General features: G+C 32.5%; 1 protein-coding gene and 1 pseudogene across 5 annotated transcripts in view; one reads left to right on the plus strand and one right to left on the minus strand.

Moving 5' to 3' along the window:
• The window catches only part of SLC38A9 (solute carrier family 38 member 9), a 54599-nt gene that overhangs the window by 25398 nt on the left and 9896 nt on the right, over positions 1-19305 (plus strand). For all 5 annotated transcript variants that reach the window (XR_001596585.2, XM_016142326.2, XM_016142329.2 and 2 more), the window contains exons 8-11: positions 2162-2221; positions 4465-4659; positions 6545-6652; positions 13798-13904. Coding sequence is in view for 4 of the 5 variants with exons in the window: in XM_016142326.2 (XP_015997812.1) it covers positions 2162-2221; positions 4465-4659; positions 6545-6652; positions 13798-13904 (470 nt within the window). In the remaining variant the exon portion in view is untranslated. The remainder of the gene's footprint in view (positions 1-2161; positions 2222-4464; positions 4660-6544; positions 6653-13797; positions 13905-19305) is intronic.
• Positions 17714-18771, minus strand: LOC107509641 (annotated as a pseudogene).

Here is a 19305-nt window from a genome sequence, read left to right on the forward strand (position 1 = left end):
ACACAGTTATTTTCAGATACAATAGCTACTAGAATGTTTTAATTTCAGCCTTAAATTCTAGACTTAGGATAAATCAAGTAAAAACTAGTATTTGTAATTTTGGAAAATATACTAAATTCAGTTTGTTTTCTGTGGTTATGATCTCAAATATAATAGTTATCCTCATTTCCAAAAGCTAATTTTTGAGTAATTTTTTTCTAATTCTCTAATATAAAATACTAAGTTCCAGCAGATATTTTAGGCATTGTTTCAATCTTTACCACAAACTTGTAGTATATCAGAGTTTATGAAGTTCATTGGTATTTATTACTGAAGAGTGTGATGTGCAGAATCTCAGGGAAACAAATTTCAGTCACTTATTTTCAAAATAGTAGGATTTAAAATTTAAAAACAGGAGAGTAATGGAACTTAAGTGGTAAATATGTTATATACATACCACAGACTTCATTGTGGGATGGTGGTTGTACACTTTAGTAATTTAAAGATGTTCCTGCCTGTTATTTTCTTAAGCATTTTTATTAATGTATGCTAGATTTTATCAAATACTTAATCTACTTCTCTTGAAATGGTCATAAGCTTTTCTCCTTCAAATTATTAATATGGTGAATTAAATGAATACCTCTGCAATAGTTAAATCATTCTTATATTCCAGGAAAACTTAAAATAACTTATTAGTCATGCTATATATTTTTTTAAATTTTTTACTGCATTCAGTTTACTTTTGGGAGGAGCAGAGCTAATATTTTATTTAAAACCTTTGCATCTTTTCATAAAAGATATCAACTTATAGTTTTTCTTTCTTATACTATCCTGTCTTTGTTGAGCCTTGGTGTATTACAACTTCTGTAACAAATTACCATAACTGTTTGGCTTAAAACAAGAAAAACTTAATTCTTTCACAGTCCTGGAGACTAGAAGTCCAAAATCAAAGAGTCAGTAGAGCTCTGTTTCCTCTGAAACTTTTAGGGAAGAATCCTTCCTTGCCTCTTACTAGCTTCTATGATTTATTGCTGGCAGTTCCTGGTATTCCTTGGCTGGTAGCTGTCTCACTCCAATTTCTCCCTCTGTCTTCACATGGCCATCTTCCCTCAATGTGTCTACCAATCCTTGAACATTGGGCCTACCCGAATCCAGTACGACCTCATCTTAACTTGATTATACCTGAAAGCCATATTTCTAACTAAGGTCACATTCGAAAGTTTCCGGTGGACACAATAGTGGCGAAACACTATTCAGCCTAGCATATTTGGTATCTAGGCTTTACTAGCCTTATGTAAGTCTTGGCATCAGGGATTACATAAAGATTTATAACTTCTAATCTTAAATTACTAATAACCTTTAGAGATACTATAAAAACCTAGAGTACTAAACTACTTCTTTTATTCTATTTTGAGAAGCATACAATGAAGGTGAATAATTCACATATTTTAACTTTTTTTATGACTTTAAAATCTAATCCAACATTTTCCCCATCTCATTTGAGTTTTAATCAGACATTTTTATTAATGCTTATTAAGGTTATAAAAGGTTAACATTATACCAGTAAAGTAAAGTCTCTTAGGCTAGCAAGAAAACACATCCTTTACCCATTCTCTCATTCACTATAGAATGATATGAATATTTCAGGTATCTGCATACGCTTTTTACCTTGCTGCTTCCTTTAGTATAACTTAGTGGTACTTGCGAGCAATAATTACTATGTAGCCTTTGGTCAATAAAAGCATGTACTATACTTTGTAAAAACTTTAAACGAATTTCCAGATAAATTTGGCCATTATAATGGTTTTACAGACTTTAGAAGTTTATGTAAGATGTTAAGTATACTTCTATAAATTAGTGAAAGTATAGGGGGAAAAATTATACACATTATCTTTATTCCAGGGCTTTTAACTGAATTCAGGCTATGAGTAGATTTTTTAAAATTCCTTAATCATGTAAAATTTTTCCACAAAGAGTCCGTGAACCCATTGACATTATTCCTGTGAGTAGAGAAAGCTGAAGAAAGTGAAGCCATGTTAGCAATGGAGTAGTCTTGGTTCAGTGTATTAACTACTGTTGCCACACAGTAGATCTTAAAAGATTTGTATAGCTAAGTCTTTAGAGGGTGATCAATTTAGTATGTTTCTTTCCTCATTAAACTGTATTTTTCCTTAATTTTTAGATTTTATTCATCACATTAATGACACAGATGCTGTACTGAGTACTAATGACAGCAACCCTGGTAAGTTGTAAGGAATTTAAAGTTTAACTTGTGTTTTATTCCCCACCTTGCTTCAAGTGTTTTAAGGTAGGACCTGTGACTTTATTTTCGGTAAATGATTAGTGCAACATCATTATCATTATGTTAATTGGGCCACTATTGAATCGTTAGCAATCAGTGTGTTAAAAAAAAAAAAAAAAACTCCACGAAAGGTTGTGTTAATGTGAACTAAATAATATTTAGTTCATATTATACAATTCACAATTGTAGCTCACATTTATAGTATCCATATTTGCCTATGAATAATCAATACATATTTTCAAGAACCTAAATCATTACTCTTTGTTTTGATCTAGAAGCATAGCTCTCAGTTCGTGAACTTAGTTTTAGACATTTATTGCTTTAGTTACTAATATTTAAGATACACAAATATGTATCCTTGAGAATAATAATTTTCTAGGAATGAACAGAGATTAGTAAGTAAATACAAAAAAATAAATTGAAGTTTTGGCCAAAAAAATCTTAATTTTCTAAAGTATATAATGAACAGACAAAAGTTTCTCCTCATGAAACATTCATTCCAGTGTTTGCTATTTATTGTCTTACTTTGTCTCTTAATTTAGCTATTTAACCTCTTTGTTAGCACTAGAAAATGAGTAAGCAAAGTATCAGCTTTTATTTCTGTGGACAAACACACACACACACACACACACACCTTTGAATAATTAATTATACTAAAACATTTTAGTACAATTTTAAAAATATATCTTTTACATCCTATCGCTTACTTCAGAATTTTCAAAGGACCAAATAACATCCTGCCTTAAAGAGAAATTCATTACTATAGCTATTCTGTTATCAATTGATGAAACTGGTTTATTAATATCTAATAAGATTTCTTCAGCAGGAAGTCAGTTCATTATCGAGTTCATACATAACACAATTGCACTGAAGATTTGTAGAGCACAATAGCAAAGTTAGTTCAATTTACATAGTGATATCTTATGTTGATACTAGCCCTTTTTGATTCTTCTTCTGTTTATTTGTACCAATGTGTTATATAGCAAGAGTATGAAATAATCCTTCTCAGTTAATATAAAAAATTCTAGCTGACATTAATTGGATACTTACTGTGTGCAAACATTATTTTAAATGTTTTACAGCAATTCTGTAAGGTAGATACTGTTATGTTTCTAGATGTGGAAACCAAACCACAGATAAGTTAGTGAACTGCCTAAGGCTGTATAACTATTAGGTGACAGAGTCGAGATTCATTTTGCAGCCAATTTACTTCCATAGCCTATGCTTTTTACCACTGTTATTAGCACGAGAAAAATTCAAGTTGATTTTCTTCAGTCCAGAGCATAGAAGAAAAAACTATGTGTTAAAATGCTGACTAAAAAATAAGAAAGAAATTAAGTGTTCGGCTTTGTGGAATGCCAAATAATGAAGACGGAATAAAATTAAAAACAGAACCTACAATCAGTTATCACTTTCACTTTGACTAGTGATGAGTATGATTGTTGCTCAGTATGTTTTTCACCAGCATTAAGAGTTCTTTACAAAGAGCTAACTATTTCTATTATGAAATTAGAAACACAGTGAGAACAATTTGTATTCTATCTCCTTATAGAAGAAATTGCCACTTGTAGGTCAATGTTAGGAAAATACATTTTACTCACTTCCCAGTTCTCTGGATATCATCTGGGCTATTAGGTTGCTGTACAGTGGGATTAGCTTCCAGGAAAATTACTCTGGATTGCTAGAGTTCAAGATTCTTAAACTATAAGCAATGATTAAGTTTTGGCAATACCATGACAGTTGTTTCAGTGATAGCCGCTTTTTATTCCAAATACATAGCTTGTGTTTATTGTTAGAGGAAGCCTATTCCTTTGTATGGATTACTAGCATAACATACATTAACCTGAATGATATTTCTTACATTATTGTATACATAAGATTAAACACCAACCAGTCCAATATTTTCTCTCTGGCAATGGAACCAAAGGATTTTTGGTGGGATATTTTTATAGTTTCAAGTAGAAATTAAGGATATACCTCAAAACTTCCTAACATTCTTTGTTCTTTAATTATTTATAGGTAAAAGTTTTCTAATATATCTAACTATAACCCTCAATTTTTTCCAGAAAGGAGAAACAGTATTCATGGTAAAAGTTTAAGTTGGTAGAGCAAGTGTCAGTCTCTGGAGGTCGTCATTTTCTGTTCTTCGTGGTTTTCTCTAATCTAATGCTTTCCTATTGCAGTGATTTGTCCAAGTGCTGGGAATGGCGGCCATCCTGACAATAGCTCTATGATTTTCTACGCCAATGACACAGGACTCCAACAATTTGAAAAGTGGTGGAATAAGTCAAAGACAGTGCCCCTTTATCTCATAGGGCTCCTCCTGCCACTGCTCAATTTCAAATCCCCTTCATTTTTTTCAAAGTTTAATATACTAGGTAAGCTGAGGCACTGTTTTATGGAGCCTCTGTGTAGTAGAATACCTGCTGGATTCTGTGGGAATATGTTCTGGCTGGAGAGAGAGTTACCTCCAGGCCTGTTCATCTATGTGTAATTTGTTCACTCATATGTTTTCTTTATAGAATTTGGCACAGAAAAAAAGTATAGGTGACCATTCCAAGTCCAAGTTCCTTTTAAGACAGGTCATTGATTTATCATTCTATTCTTACTGAATAATTCTTCCTTATTTCCTCTGAGGGTATAGTAGAGAAATAGACTAAAATTTCAGGAGGGGAGATCCAAAATGGATATTATAGGAATTCTCAATTCTAATGGTTGGAAACATTAGAACTTAGAATGGGAAGTTTTGGAATATTTTTTCCTACAGTTTCTATTTAAGAGGGTAGCACAGAATTATCACCTGACTTTCAACCTAGGATGTCATTCTCTAGCTCAGACTCCTAAAGTTTGTTCTATTTTCGCTCTCCTCTTCAATGCTTTCTCTTCCTTGGACCGTATTTTTGTGAACCATATTTTTCAAAAAATTCTGAAATCATCTGAAATCACCAAAAAATTTTCAGAAATTTCTGAATCACTAAAGAAATTGACCATATCTTAAGATGGCAAAAGGAATCCCCAATGAAAGCTCAGATTTGGTTAACTAAAGGCAAGGATATCATTCATAAAGAATTGATAACCCCAAATAGAGCATGGGATTTCATCTTCTCCATATAGATCTAGGCAACCTAGAATGTAAAATAATTAGATTACTCATCACATCAAGGAGGTTTCCAGGAGACCAAAGGAGGAGATGAGATTATTTCTCTATACCTTTTGCTTCACAACAGGATTCACTGTAGGACTGCCACAGACACACAGAAAATGAAGAGTTATGGTTATATAAGCTTTGGCCTCTTGTTTTCATTCTTTCCGAATCAGCTAATCTCCAAGCCCACAGCAGAGTTTATGTGGCTCATTTGTGGTTTCCTGATTTGCTTGCTGACTTTCCTATGGAAAGTTAGCATATATACTTACAGAAGAATTTGCTCAATTGGGCAAAACAATCAATCACAGGACTTCTAACAAGGTTGATTATTCTCTACTTCCTTAAGGATATTCTACTTTTGTCCTTTTCTTTGTACTTTCCCTTTCTTTTAAATCTATAGCTTCTTTAGAGAAATTAGCATCAAATTCCTCTAGAAACCTTCTTGGACTCAACTCCATAATGATCGGACTTAGAATAATCCTGTAACTTCTAGACTACTAAAAAATTCTTAATGCCCACTTTACCCTGTGTGTAATACCTGTGAGTGGAATCTGGAACCTCTATTTAGCGAGTAGTACTACCCAATCAGAACCTCATCTAGATATTAGATCAGATTTTTCATGAATTATTTGGCTTATCACCTTTCTCAAATAGGTTTATAATCCTCCACATTCACTCTTTACTTTCTTATCATTGTACACTAAGTCTTGTGACAGACTTTTCCATCTTATTAACCATTTCTAATAGTTCCAATAGAATAAAAGCCAACTAGTTTCATGTTGTCTTTTTTTCTCCTGTGTAAACTGTTTTGTAATGGACTCTGCATGTATACTCTACTAAATTCAGCTCATTTGTAAATTAGGCAGTTTGCGTTTAGCAACGTATGAACTACATTCATCTGGTTCTTCTTAGGCCTACTACATAGTTTTTCGCTTTGTTTTTTGGTAACTCAAATAGCTTGTTTCTGTTCTTTAGATCCCACCTGTGTTTTAGTGAGCATAATAAATGAAGTTAATAATATTCCAGTCTTTGCTGAGAAAAGTAGAAACAAAGCTTGATTTGAAAATAGTCTGTAAAAATACAAAAATGATGAATAGTTTCTGAATTTTTTCTCACAGGCACAGTGTCCGTTGTCTATTTGATCTTCCTTGTCACCTTGAAGGCTATTCGCTTGGGATTTCATTTGGAATTTCACTGGTTTATGCCAACAGAATTTTTTGTACCAGGTGAGCTTTTGGGGACAAAGAAAGAATTAATAACAATAATATGATCTTTAAGTTAACTATTTTAAACTATTGCTATGCTAACACAAGTAATGTTATTTTTTATGATGAGCATTTCTATTAATGCTGTTAAGCTAAATTACATGTGAAATTACTCTGGTTTTCTTGCAGTGAGGGGTAACTAGGGCCCTTTTATAACCAGCGTCATTTCTACATGGGAGATAAAGTTCATTGAAGTTACAGTGCAATTGAAAAAGAATACATTCTCTAGACTTTTCTGAGAAAACATACCCCTAGAATTTCAGAGACTTAATGCATGGTCAGTGGTTACTATTCTTGTTTTTCAGGCTACTTAAGATGGTGATATTAAGTTTACTCTCCCCCTTTTTTTTTCTCATGGTAATATCATGGCAATTTCTTACATTACACCTGAATTTAGACACGATAAAAGCACCATAAAACAAGGAATGGATAATGCTAAATGAGGAGACAGCTTGGAAAATGAAAGTGACTGTTCCACTAGTATCTTGAAAACTATTAAGGAGAAAGTAGTACAAAATTCTGCTGTTGATTTAGTAATACTGCTTTCTTTCCATTCTTCAACTGTTGATTCACACAGTCTAAAATTTCAAGTCTGTATTCAGTATCTGATGTTACTCTCTAAAGTCTGAAATTATAGTTGTCTATGACTCCTTTTGTTTCTTTTATTACTACATTTCTGAGTTTTCCAGGTGTACTAAGTTGGTGGTCATTGGAAGCTGTTGTTTAAGTTACCATAGTTATGTGTTTTCAAATCATCTGGTTGCATTAGCTTTGAGTTTTTATTTCTATGAGACGTCTACACAGACTAAAAGGAAGTACTGGAACTTAAAAAGCATCCTCTCTCCCAGCTTGAATTTAAAATTGGGCACTAATGAAAATGGCAAACTTAAGCTAGTTTTTCCATTGATTGATAAAAATAGTCTAAGATATTATTTCCTAAAATTAGATTTGTATTGATTTATTTTAAGGTTCTTAGTGATAAAAGTTTCTGCTAATGATAAGACATGAGAGATAAATATGAGAAAAAAGGAGAGTAAAAACAGTTGTTTAGAAGACGAAAAAAATAACATATTTAAATAGTTAATAAGTCATTTATTTCACTTCATTTATAAATAACATGAAGGGAGAATCATGAGGACTAAAAGAGACTTGCGTTAATGTTTACAATCCTGAAATAAATTGCTTTCTTGTGATAAGAATTTCTCAAGAATGAAAATATGTCATAAATCTTTTTCAGTAAAGAATAATTAAGAATGAAAATGAAACAGAAAAGGAAAAAAGAAAAAAGGAACTTGAAAGAGAAGGAAAGAGAGAGGAAACAAAAGAAAACCTCCAAAAAGTTATATCCTCAAAGTGACAAAAGACAGTGACAGCTGCATGAAACAATATTTGGGTGTTGGAAGGAAAGAAGGAGGGAGTTTGGTCCTGGAAATCAAAAATATAATAGAAATAAGAATTGAAAGAAAATTTGGAAGATAAAGCTAACTTCCCAAAAAATAGACTAGAAATTATGGATGGTCGTATGGATAGAAGGAAAGAGTGAAGAGAGAGGTGGTTGGGGGCGGGGGGGAGGAAGAAAGAAGGAAAGAAAGGAGAATAAAAATAAGAAAATCATAGCATTAATTCAGGTGACCCAATATCTAACTAAAAATAGTTCCAGAGAGAAGAAAGAAAATGAAGGGGATAAAATTTTCAAAGAACTAATGTAAGCAATTTCTCCAAAACTGAAGAACATGAGTTTCCAGATATAAAAGGGCTCAAGTCCCCAGCACTATGAATAAGACGCACTCCAAGTCATATCATCATAAAATTTCAGAAGACCAAGGATGAAGAGAAGGCCCTAAAAGAACAGGTCTCTAGAAAAGGTCTGGATAAAATAGTATCAAGCTTCTTAATAACTCTGAAAGCTAGAAGACAATGGAAGTGTCATCAAAGTCTCAGAATAAGTTAATTTAACCTAAAATTCTAAAATCCCACTATATTCTCATTCAAGTGTTAGAGTACAATAAAGATATTTTCAGAAAGTAAAGCCTCACAAGATTTTACCCTCCATGCACTCTTTCTGAGGGGAAAAAAATAAAAGCTGCAAATTGTGCTCTACCAAAAGAAGTAAATCAAGAAATTTCCAGAATGATGATGAAGGGAGACCCTAGGAAACAGCTGTGCAACAGGCCTAGAAAACTCAGATTATAGCAGGTAGACAGACAGCCTCAGGAGGCATATTTTCCAACAAAAATGTAAAATGGAAAAGATTATTCGATGTGTTGTATAGAAAGAGTGGAGTTTTACCATTCTTTTGGAGAGTTTGGAGAAGAATTAGCGTTCACTAGAAAATTTAGCAACCGTAAAGGAAAAAGTCAATGATTACCTCTGAAAAAACAGGTCAACAAAAGTATTTTTATATAAAGAAGAAAATATAATAATAATATATTCACTATTTTAACTATGAATAATATGTAATTATCATAAAAATTTAAACATTGAATATTGATTTTGTAAAATTAAAATTATGATTATATGGGGGAATAGGAGATGGAAAAGTGTAAGTGGTGGTAGTAATATAAAAGCACTAAAGCCTCATGGTGGAAAATCAATGGATTATGTCTAAAATTTAAAAACAAAGGAAAAAATGTGTATTTCTTAAAAATAAGATAGATTATAAATAGAAGAGTTAGAATTAGTTGCCTCTGGGAAACAGGATTCAGGATGAGAGTTACAAAGCAAGAGATTCTTGGTTTTTATTAGAAGTCTTTTAATAAAATTTAACTTTCAACAATTAGTACATTACAATAGCCAAGATATGGAGGCAACCTGAGTGTACATAGATGGATGAATGGATAAAGAAGAGTTGGTACATATATACAATAGAATATTACTCAGCCATAAAAAAGAATAAGATCTTGCCATCTGCAACAACATGAATGGACCTAGAGAGTATTGTGCTGAATGGAATAAGATAGAGAAAAACAAATGCCATATGATTTCACTTATATGTGAAATCTAAAGAACAAAATAAAGAAACAAGCTCATAGATACAGAGAACATTGATAGTTGCCAGATGGAAGGGAGTTGGGGAAGAGTGAAAAAGAAGGGATTAAGAAGTACAAGTTGGTAGTTATAAAACAGTCATGGGGATATAAAGAATAGCACAGGGAATATAGTCAATGATATTATAATAACTATGTATGGTTGTCAGATGTTTACTAGATTTACTGGGGTGATTACTTCATAAGTTATATAAATGCCTAATCACTTTGTTGTACACCTGAAACTAATACAATAAATTGTATGTCATCCATAATTGAAAAAATTAAAATATTAGAATTAAAAAGAAAGAAAACACTGTTTAGTGCAAAATTTCACAATGTTTAGAATAAGACATTTAAGAGAAAAAATTACTACACATTTAAGACTGAAATTAAGATTATATTTTTAAAATGAAAAACTGTTAAATGCTTTGAAACTGACTTCAAAGAGACTTCAGACACTGATTTTAAAGAAGTATGGGGTGATTTGCCATTTGAGTGCCGCATTGTGTTCATCTGCAACCAGAAAAATAATTTTCTAACCACATATGCTTTAAATAGTTTTATTATTCACTTTCCATTAGGAGCGACTACTTTTTACCACTCATTGATATTTAACGCCTTCAAATATAATGGAATTTCTCTTTTCTTACTTTTATGTGTTTGTCCCACCTTTTTTGTTTTGATTTTGAACTTTATATTGAAGTGTAACATATATAGACACAAATGCATAGTTCAGAAGTGTACAGCTTGATTAATTTTCATAATATGAACATACCAGGTATCTAACACCCAGATCAAAAACAGAAATTACTAGCACTCCAGAAGCTCCTCTCATTCTCCCTACCAATTTTTATCATAAGTATATGTTGAAATTCATAAAATTATTTTTCTGCATCTATTTAGATGATCATATGATTTTAATCCTTTATTTTGTTAATGCGGTATATCACGTTGATTGATTTGTACATGTTGAACCATCCTTGCATCCCCGGAATAAATCCCACATGATCATGATATATGATCCTTCTGGTATATTGTTGAATTCAATTTGCTAATATTTTGTTGAGTTGTTTTTTTGCATCTATGTTCATTAGGGATATTGGCCTATAATTTTCTTTTCTTGCAATGTCCTTGACTGAATTTGGTATCATAGTAATACTGGCCTCATAAAATAATTTTGGAATTGTTTCCTTCTCTTCTATTTTTCAGAGAGTTTGAGCAGGATTAATATTAATCCTTCTTTAAAGGTTTGGTAGAATTTACCACAGGGCTTCTCTGGGCCTGCCTGGACTTTTCTTTATTGAGGATTTTTATTACTGATTCAGTATCCTTAATAATTGGTCTAGTAACTGGTCTGTCCAGATTTCCTATTTCTTCATGATTCAGTCTTGGTAGATTATATGTTTCTAGGTATTTATCCATTTCTTCCAGGTTGTCCAATTTGTTGATATATAATTGTTCACAATAATCTTTTATGATCCTTTGTATTTCTGTGGTATTAGTTGTAATGTCTCTTATAATTTCACTTATTTGAGTCCTCTCTCTTTTGTTCTTGGTTAATTGATCTAAAGGTTTGTCAATTTTATCTTTTCAAAGAACTAGCTCTTAGTTTCATTGATCTTTTTTCATTGTCTTTTTTGTCTCAATTTCATTTAGTTTCACTCTGACCTTTGTTATTTCCTTCCTTTTACTCCTTTGGGCTTGGTTTGCTTTTTTTTCCTAGTTTTTTTGTTGTTCATTTGAGGTTGTTCTTAACGTAGGCATTTATTGCTATAAACTTCCTTCATAGAACTATTTTTGCTTCGTCCCTTAAGTCTTGCTATGTTGTGTTTCCATTTTCATTTGTCTCAAGATATTTATTGATTTCTCCTTTAACTCATGGGTTGGTTAGTAGCATGTTGTTTAATTTCTATATATTTGTGAATTTTCCAGTTTTCTTGTAATCGATTTCTAGTTTTGTTGTATATGATTTCAGTCTTCTTAAATTAAGACTTGACTTGTGACCTAACATACAATCTATCCTAGAGAATGTTTCATGTATACTTTAGAAGAATGTGTATCCTGGTGCTGTTGGATGGACTATTCTGTCAACGTCCAATGTTTCTTTACTGATTTTCTGTCTGGATAATCTATCCACTCTTACAAGTGTAGTGTCGAAGTCCCCTACTATTATTGTATTGATATCTATTTCTCCCTTTAGATCTGTTAATATTTGCTTTATATATTTGTGTTTCCATGTTGAAAGCATAAGTTTTTACAAATGTTATATCCTCTTGATGAATTGATCCCTTTATCATTATATAATGACCTTCTTTGTCTCTTGTTACAGTCTTGGGCTAAAAGTCTATTTCATTTTTTTTGGCTTCCATTTGCATGGAATATCTTTTCCATCTCTTCACTTTCAGTCTATGTTTTCTTAAAGCTGAATTAAGTTCCTTATAGGCAACATCTAGTTGGGTCTTGTAATTTTTTCCATTCAGCCACTCTGTGTCTTTTGATTGGAGAATTTAGTACATTTACAGTTGAAGTAATTATTGATAGGTATGGATTTACCACTGCCATTTCATTAATTGATTCCCGGTTGTTTTGTAATTCCTTTCTTATGTTCTCCCTTTGTGATTTGATGACTTCGGATTCTTACTAAAGAGTTTTCCAGTTGTTTTTTTTGCAAAGAATATCTGCAAATCATGTCATATGGAAATAATAATGTTATCATCTTTCCAAAATTAGTGCTTCTATTATAATTATGTAATTATAATGCTGACTGTGGATCTAAAGTAATCAGTCTTTTTTTGTTAAGAAAATATCCTTCTATTCTCAATTTATTAAGAGGTTTTTATAAAAAATAAAAACAGAAGTGGGACTTGCCGCCACATTTTATTTTATTCTGAGATGTATAAATGTAAAATATTATAGACGGAAAAGAGGAGACTTTTCCTAAGAAAGATAACACTTTGAATTGCTTCACAGATAAAAATTCAGATAAAAGCTAACAAACAAAAAACTTGATGGAAAACAAAAGTATATCATTTTTTTATCTTCTGATTTCTTTTAGAGCTAGTGTTTGATTCTTAGTTGTTTTCATTTCCTTTCCTAAAATATTATGACAAAAAGTCAGTGGGCTTCGTTTTCTCATTTCTGCTTTTTATACTAAGGAATCCTCTGGGATAGGTTGTTCTCTACTTTATCTCCTATTTCACCTAGATCCAGCATCTTTTTCAAGTAAATCATGGTTTTAGTCTACATAAAAGCAATTTTTTTATTTTTATATTAGCAGAGCTCAAGACATAAATTGACAGTGCTTATAAGTATATATTACTTTATTATTCTTATTTCAAAGTAATTTTATGTTTATTGCAGAAAATTTAAAGAATATAGGTAAGTGGTTGATTTAAAATAAGTTCCAATGTTTAGCCAGAGATAACCAATTAACACTTTTGGATATTCCTTCAGTTTTTTTCTTTGCATACACATACATACTTTAAAAAGTAAAAATAAAACCATACTATACATAGTATATGAATCATGAACATTTGCAAGAGCATAAAATCTTTCTCTAGAGCATAATTCTTACATAACTTACTGTATACCACTGAGCAACTGTATCACAGTTTAGCCATTCCCTTCTATGTAGACATTTAAGTTATTTACAGTATTTTTAAGCAATGCTTTTTAGCATTGCCATTAAAAAATGTTAAATTATTAATTCTTAATAATTTATAATTCCTTTTTTAAAGGTATTTTTCTGGAAAATTCTAGGATTAGAAGACAAGAAACTTTAGTCAGACAGACCCTGCATTTGAATCCTGCTCTGCCACATACTAGTAAAGTGGCCTCAAACAGGAATAACTGATATAAAGCACCCTCACAGAATAGTCATTTCTTGATTCCTTTTCTTTCCCTTTTCAAGTACTCTGCTCAAGTATAATGCTAGCCTTGAGGAACTTTGTAAAGACATTTTAATATTCTTCTTCCCTGGACCAAACAGAGGCAACAGGTTTTTAGTCATCAGCTTTTGGCTACTAATATTCATTATCAATTTTAACGGGTTTTTTTTCCCTTCTCTTTTTCTCCTAGAAATAAGATTTCAGTTTCCACAGCTGACTGGAGTGCTTACCCTTGCTTTCTTTATTCATAATTGTATTATCACACTCTTAAAGAACAACAAGAACCAAGAAAACAATGTGAGTAATTATCTCAAGGAACTGATTTTCCTTACCGGACCTTAATTTTTAAATTTAAACCATAGAGCAGTGGTCATCAAACTTTTTCTATAAAGATTCCGATGGTAAATATTTTAGGTCTTGCAGGCCATATGGTCTTTTTATAACTACCCAACTCTGCTGTTATGGCATAAGGTAGCCATAGAAGATATGTAAACAAATGATGGTGACTATTTTTCAAGAAAACTTTACCAAAACAAACAATTGGTCAGATTTCACCTATAGGCCATAGTTTGCCAACCCCTGCTGTAGAGCAATCACTAAAAAAATAAAGAGGCATGGCCAATAGTGGTGATAAAATCTTTAAAAATACCCAAGTGAGCTAAAAAGACCGGAAAAAGAAAACAAAGAATAGATGGGACAAATAGAAAACAAATACTAAGATAATAGATTTAAACCCAGTAATACTGATAACTATTTAAATAAAAAATGGTCTAAATAATGCAATTAAAAGATAAGGATTGTCAGACTGATTAGTAAAAAAAAAAACCTAACTATATACTATCTACAGGAAATTTACTTTCAATATAAAGATAATATCATAAAGGCACTAAACATAAGAAAGGTAGAGTGGCTATTTTAATATCATACTAAACTTCAGAATGAGGAGTATCGCCAAGATAAAGGGGAACATTACATAATGACTTTTAGGGATCGATTCATCAAGAAGACATAATAATTCTAAAAATGTGTGCACCCAAATGACAGAGGTTCTAAATAAACGAAGCAGCAGCTGTCAAAACTGAAAAGAGAAGTAAATAAATCCACAATTATAATTGAAGATTTCATGACCCCTCCCTTAATAATGATAGAACAAATAGTAAATAAGTAAGGATATAGAAAACATGAAAAACTATAACCTACTTGACCTAATTGGCATTAATAAAAGTCTTCTCTCAAACAGCAGAACACATATTCTTTTCAAATGTACATGGAACATTTACCGAGATAGACCATTTGCAGAGTCATTGAACAGGTCTCAATAAATTTAAGAGGATTGAAATCATACCAAATGTTTCTTTGGCCACAGTGAAGTTAGAAATCAATAATGAAAGAAATTTGGAAAATTGACAAGCATGTGGAAATTAAACAACTTATTCCTAAATAACCAATGGACCAAAGAAGAAATTACAAGAAAAAATAGACAATACTGTGAGATTACTGAAAATGAAGACAACATAACAAAACTTATAGGATGCAGCTAAAGCAGTGCTTAGAGGGAAATTTATAGCTATAAACACCTACATTAAACAAGAAGAAAGATCTTAAATCAATAATCTAATCTTCTACCTTATCGTACTGGAAAAAGAAGAGCAAACTAAACCCAAAGCAAGCAGAAGTTAACTAGTTACTTGTGACCTTGTCTGCAGATTTTGAACTCAATTTGATAGTGTCTAACCATGTAACCAAAAATTATGATGAAGTTCTAATAGAGGTCTATACAATTGTTACTGAAATACCAAAAAAGGAAGAGTTTGCAGTGCCTGGGGATTCTGAGAAGACTTGAAGTAATGTTTGCCAGAGTCATTAAGAAGGCAAAACTCTTTCCAAGTGGAAGGAAGTTAGCTTTCAAATTAGGGCAAAAATATAGGTCAGACTCTTTTATTTTCATCTTTTCTGTTACCTTCATTCATGTGGCATATTACCTGTGAATGAAGTTGGAATCAAGTAAATCTGCATTTACCAAATATCCTAACTCAGTGACTTTCAAATTTTATTTTCTTTCTATGAAATAGTAGTAGTATTTGACACAGACCCCTTAGGGTTTTAATCATAATTAAATGTTACAAAGTAGGAAAAGTGTTTAACATGATCTCACATATAGTAGAGGCTGGACATTTTTAGTTTTATCTACTCCTATTATCCTTTCTCTCCTGACACTTAGACCGTGGATCTTTCTGTTAACAGGAGAGACTACCTTCCCCTTCAGATTCTTTCTAGTGCCTTTAAACTTATTTCAATGAGAACATATTAACTCTTCCTCAACATTTGTTCCTATAATGTTAATAAGTTAGTTAGATTCCCAGGAAAATCCATAATTGAACCACCTCAATTCTTCCTCTCTCTTCTCTCATCACTGCACTATATTTTCATGTGAAAACTAGCTTCTCATGGTAATATAAGAAAGCCATGTGTAGAATTGTTTCATTGTTTTATAAGATCTATAATTGGGGTATTCTTCATTAAAGTGCTCACCATACTTTATAGAAAGGCTATAGAGAGATATTTTCTCTGTTCAAGTCTAAGGAAAACTTATATAACTCTTCTTGTTTCTTTCAGCCATAACATTTGGAAAACTTAAGGATTGAGTTCTCTTATCATTTGCTACACTTTTTCTAAGTCGAAATATGTTTTTAGAGTTTGTATCTTCCCTCCCACTTTAGATTTGGTTTTTATCTTGGAAACGTTTAGTCTTTTTTTAAAAAAATTATTTATTTAAATTAGTTTCCAGGATACAGTACATTGGTTAGAAATCTACATAGTTCATAAAAAAATCCGCCCAATTGCTCCCTCCCTCCTTTGGCCCCCCACCTAAACATTATATTAATGCTAACTGCATTCCCTCTGCCATTCTCCCCATCCCCATGCCCAAATATCAACTACTAATTTGTACTTCTTTAACCCTTCACTCCATTTTCCCACCCCCCAAACCTCCCTCCCCTCTTCCCGTCACCAAATTGTCTACTGTAGGAAATGTTTAGTCTTATTGTACTTATATTTTTGTCATCAACAGTTTTAAATCTTTTGAGAAAATAGAAAGAAAATTTACTTATCCTAGATAAACATTTGGAACTTTAGGCTATAAATGGAAACTGAGGATATACTTACTGTCCTGTATTTTTAAATCCTTCTCTCCTCCTTTACAAATTCTCTGACTCATTGCCAGTTGAACAAAGCTGTCTACTTCAAGTTTTAGGAAGTTTAGAGAGATATATGAAAAATACCTATTTCATCTTCACAGAGATAGTATATATCATTAATAGTGTATACCTTGGTGCTGGCTAAGTAACCCGTTTATCCTGATCAACTGCTCTCATATGCCAACTTAGACCAAGTACCCCAGAAACCCATTTTATGAAGTAGGATTCTCATGCAGTGGATCATTCTATCCATGAGGCTGTGCTTCTCAAACTTTACCATCAAAGTCTCTTTAACAGCAGAGGAGAATGCCTTGTATACCTGGGAATCCGGGAGTGAACAACACAATTTTAATGACGTCTCATATTTTATCTTAAACACTCATGTATATTTTTACTGTACTCACAATTAGTTTGTCACACTAGAAATCGTTTTAAAATGATGAGTTAAATTACAGGCAGTTCTCATTTTAAACAGTTCCTATATGCATGAATTTTAGTTACTATGGTTTAGTTAAATTGCATCAGTTCCCCCTAACAACATGGTTCAAATTTCAGTTATGACAGGATTGGAACTATGAGTATTTGCATTAAGTAGTAGCTACCAGCCCTTCAGTTCAAAAATCACTACAGAAATAGCAGATGCACATCCTGATTAGTTAGTAATCATGTCTCTTCCTTCAAAGTCTTTCAGTGATTGGTCACTATGCATCTGTTATTTACTTTACCCTCAGACTGAAAAGTGGGTGGTTGAGTTGCTTCCTTGTCTCCTAGTGGTAAACCCAAGTGTTATTTATAAAAATGGAGAAATGAAAGAGAGAATTGACAAAGGTGAAAGTGTAACAATAAAATAAAAAGTGATAACACTGGAAATGAAACTTTAATCAAACATAAATGGAATCATGAAAGAAATATCTGATTGTGGAAATGTTGACCCTGCTGCCATCCAAGAGACTAGATCTACAACCAGAAGAACTTAAGGAAGGTGAAGTTATCAACACAAATAAGGAAGGTGATTGTGATGAAAACAATCAAGAGGTTTCAGAGGAAGTGACACTGAAACTTCCCATTAAGTTCCCATTGAGAGAATTCTCAGAGATACTTCACAACATTGAAAGCACAAAGGATGAAATGTTGGAAGCTGATGCAGACTTAAAAGAAATGAATATTACAGTTTACCAAGGCATGAAAAAGATGCTTGCTCTAAATTATAATTATGCCATGACGGGGGAAACACAGTCCAAACTACTCTGCAAGTTTTAACAAAGAAATAAAACAGTTTAATGTTCAATGTTTCTGGTGTTTTATATTAGTATACTGACTAAATATCAAGTTTACTGTTTGTAAATGATAGTTTTTAATGTTTTGGCAAATATTGGTAAAGATCACAGAACAATCACAATTTTTCCCATTGATTATTATGATTGTGTTGCAGTCATTTTTTTTAACACATGATAATCAGTTTAATAAAATAGTTTATATAAGCATCTGCAATGGTGACTTCAACCACTTAATAGTGATGGAAGTGATCTGCTTAATCTCTGAAGAACTGTGCATGTCATTGAGTGGCTTGTGGATCTTCATCTGGAACTGACTTTGGAAAATTTTAGGGTCTTAGAACTTTCACTACAAGGAGTTTTTCTCGTAGTGGCTCTCGGAGTGTTGGTAGGCATCCGTACTAGTCCTTTCACTTTGGGTGACAAGTCGAGATTTATTTCCTTTGTGTCTCTGATCAAATCAGCACACCCCTTCTCCAGGGAATTTTACCTTGTGGCTGTTTAGGGTGATCTTATTTGGTGAATGGCCACCTCTGGTTTTATGGGTGTCTTTCCAGTATCCATAAGCCATGGCTGCAGTGCAAACAGCCCTGAGGCAGGAGCGGAGCAGGGGCGGGAGAGCTGCAGCTGCGACCACATCTTCCTCAAAGAGATGTCCGAGCATTTTTACAGTCTCATACTCTCATGCAAAGAGAGGACTGTCTGTGTTTAAGTTTTGCTCCCTAAAATTCTTAAATAGAAATGCTTTTCTGGCAGGAGAGAGAATTGATCTGATTCACACATTGAAATGCTTTATATCTCAATGTGTTGTTTGCTTTTTGCTTCTTCATATGAATCTGTGTAGTTTACTTAGCTACACATCAGCAGAAGTTTTATGTAAATGTTTGGAGTAGGTCTGTGTGGTCAGTTTCTGTCATTTTTGTTAGTTAATGCTCCGCTGGGTAGTATTTTCACTATGAATGGTATGTGGAACAAATTATAAACCATATTTGAGAATAGAACGTGCTCCCAGACCCACTTGTGCCCCACTGTAAACCCAGTCCTCATTCCATTGGCATTGTTCCCGTCATCAGTTCGCAGCTACCAGCCCTGCCAGCCATTGCTTATTCATGAGGCAGAGTAGGTTACCTTATTAATGTATAGGATTCTTGACACATTACCAGTTCATAGAGTCACTCGTGCCTCTTTTTAAATATATTTTTTTACATTGAGCCTCATTTTGTAAAA

This window comes from Rousettus aegyptiacus, unplaced genomic scaffold (assembly GCF_014176215.1).
Source record: "Rousettus aegyptiacus isolate mRouAeg1 unplaced genomic scaffold, mRouAeg1.p scaffold_m13_p_8, whole genome shotgun sequence".
Lineage (NCBI taxonomy): Eukaryota > Metazoa > Chordata > Mammalia > Chiroptera > Pteropodidae > Rousettus > Rousettus aegyptiacus.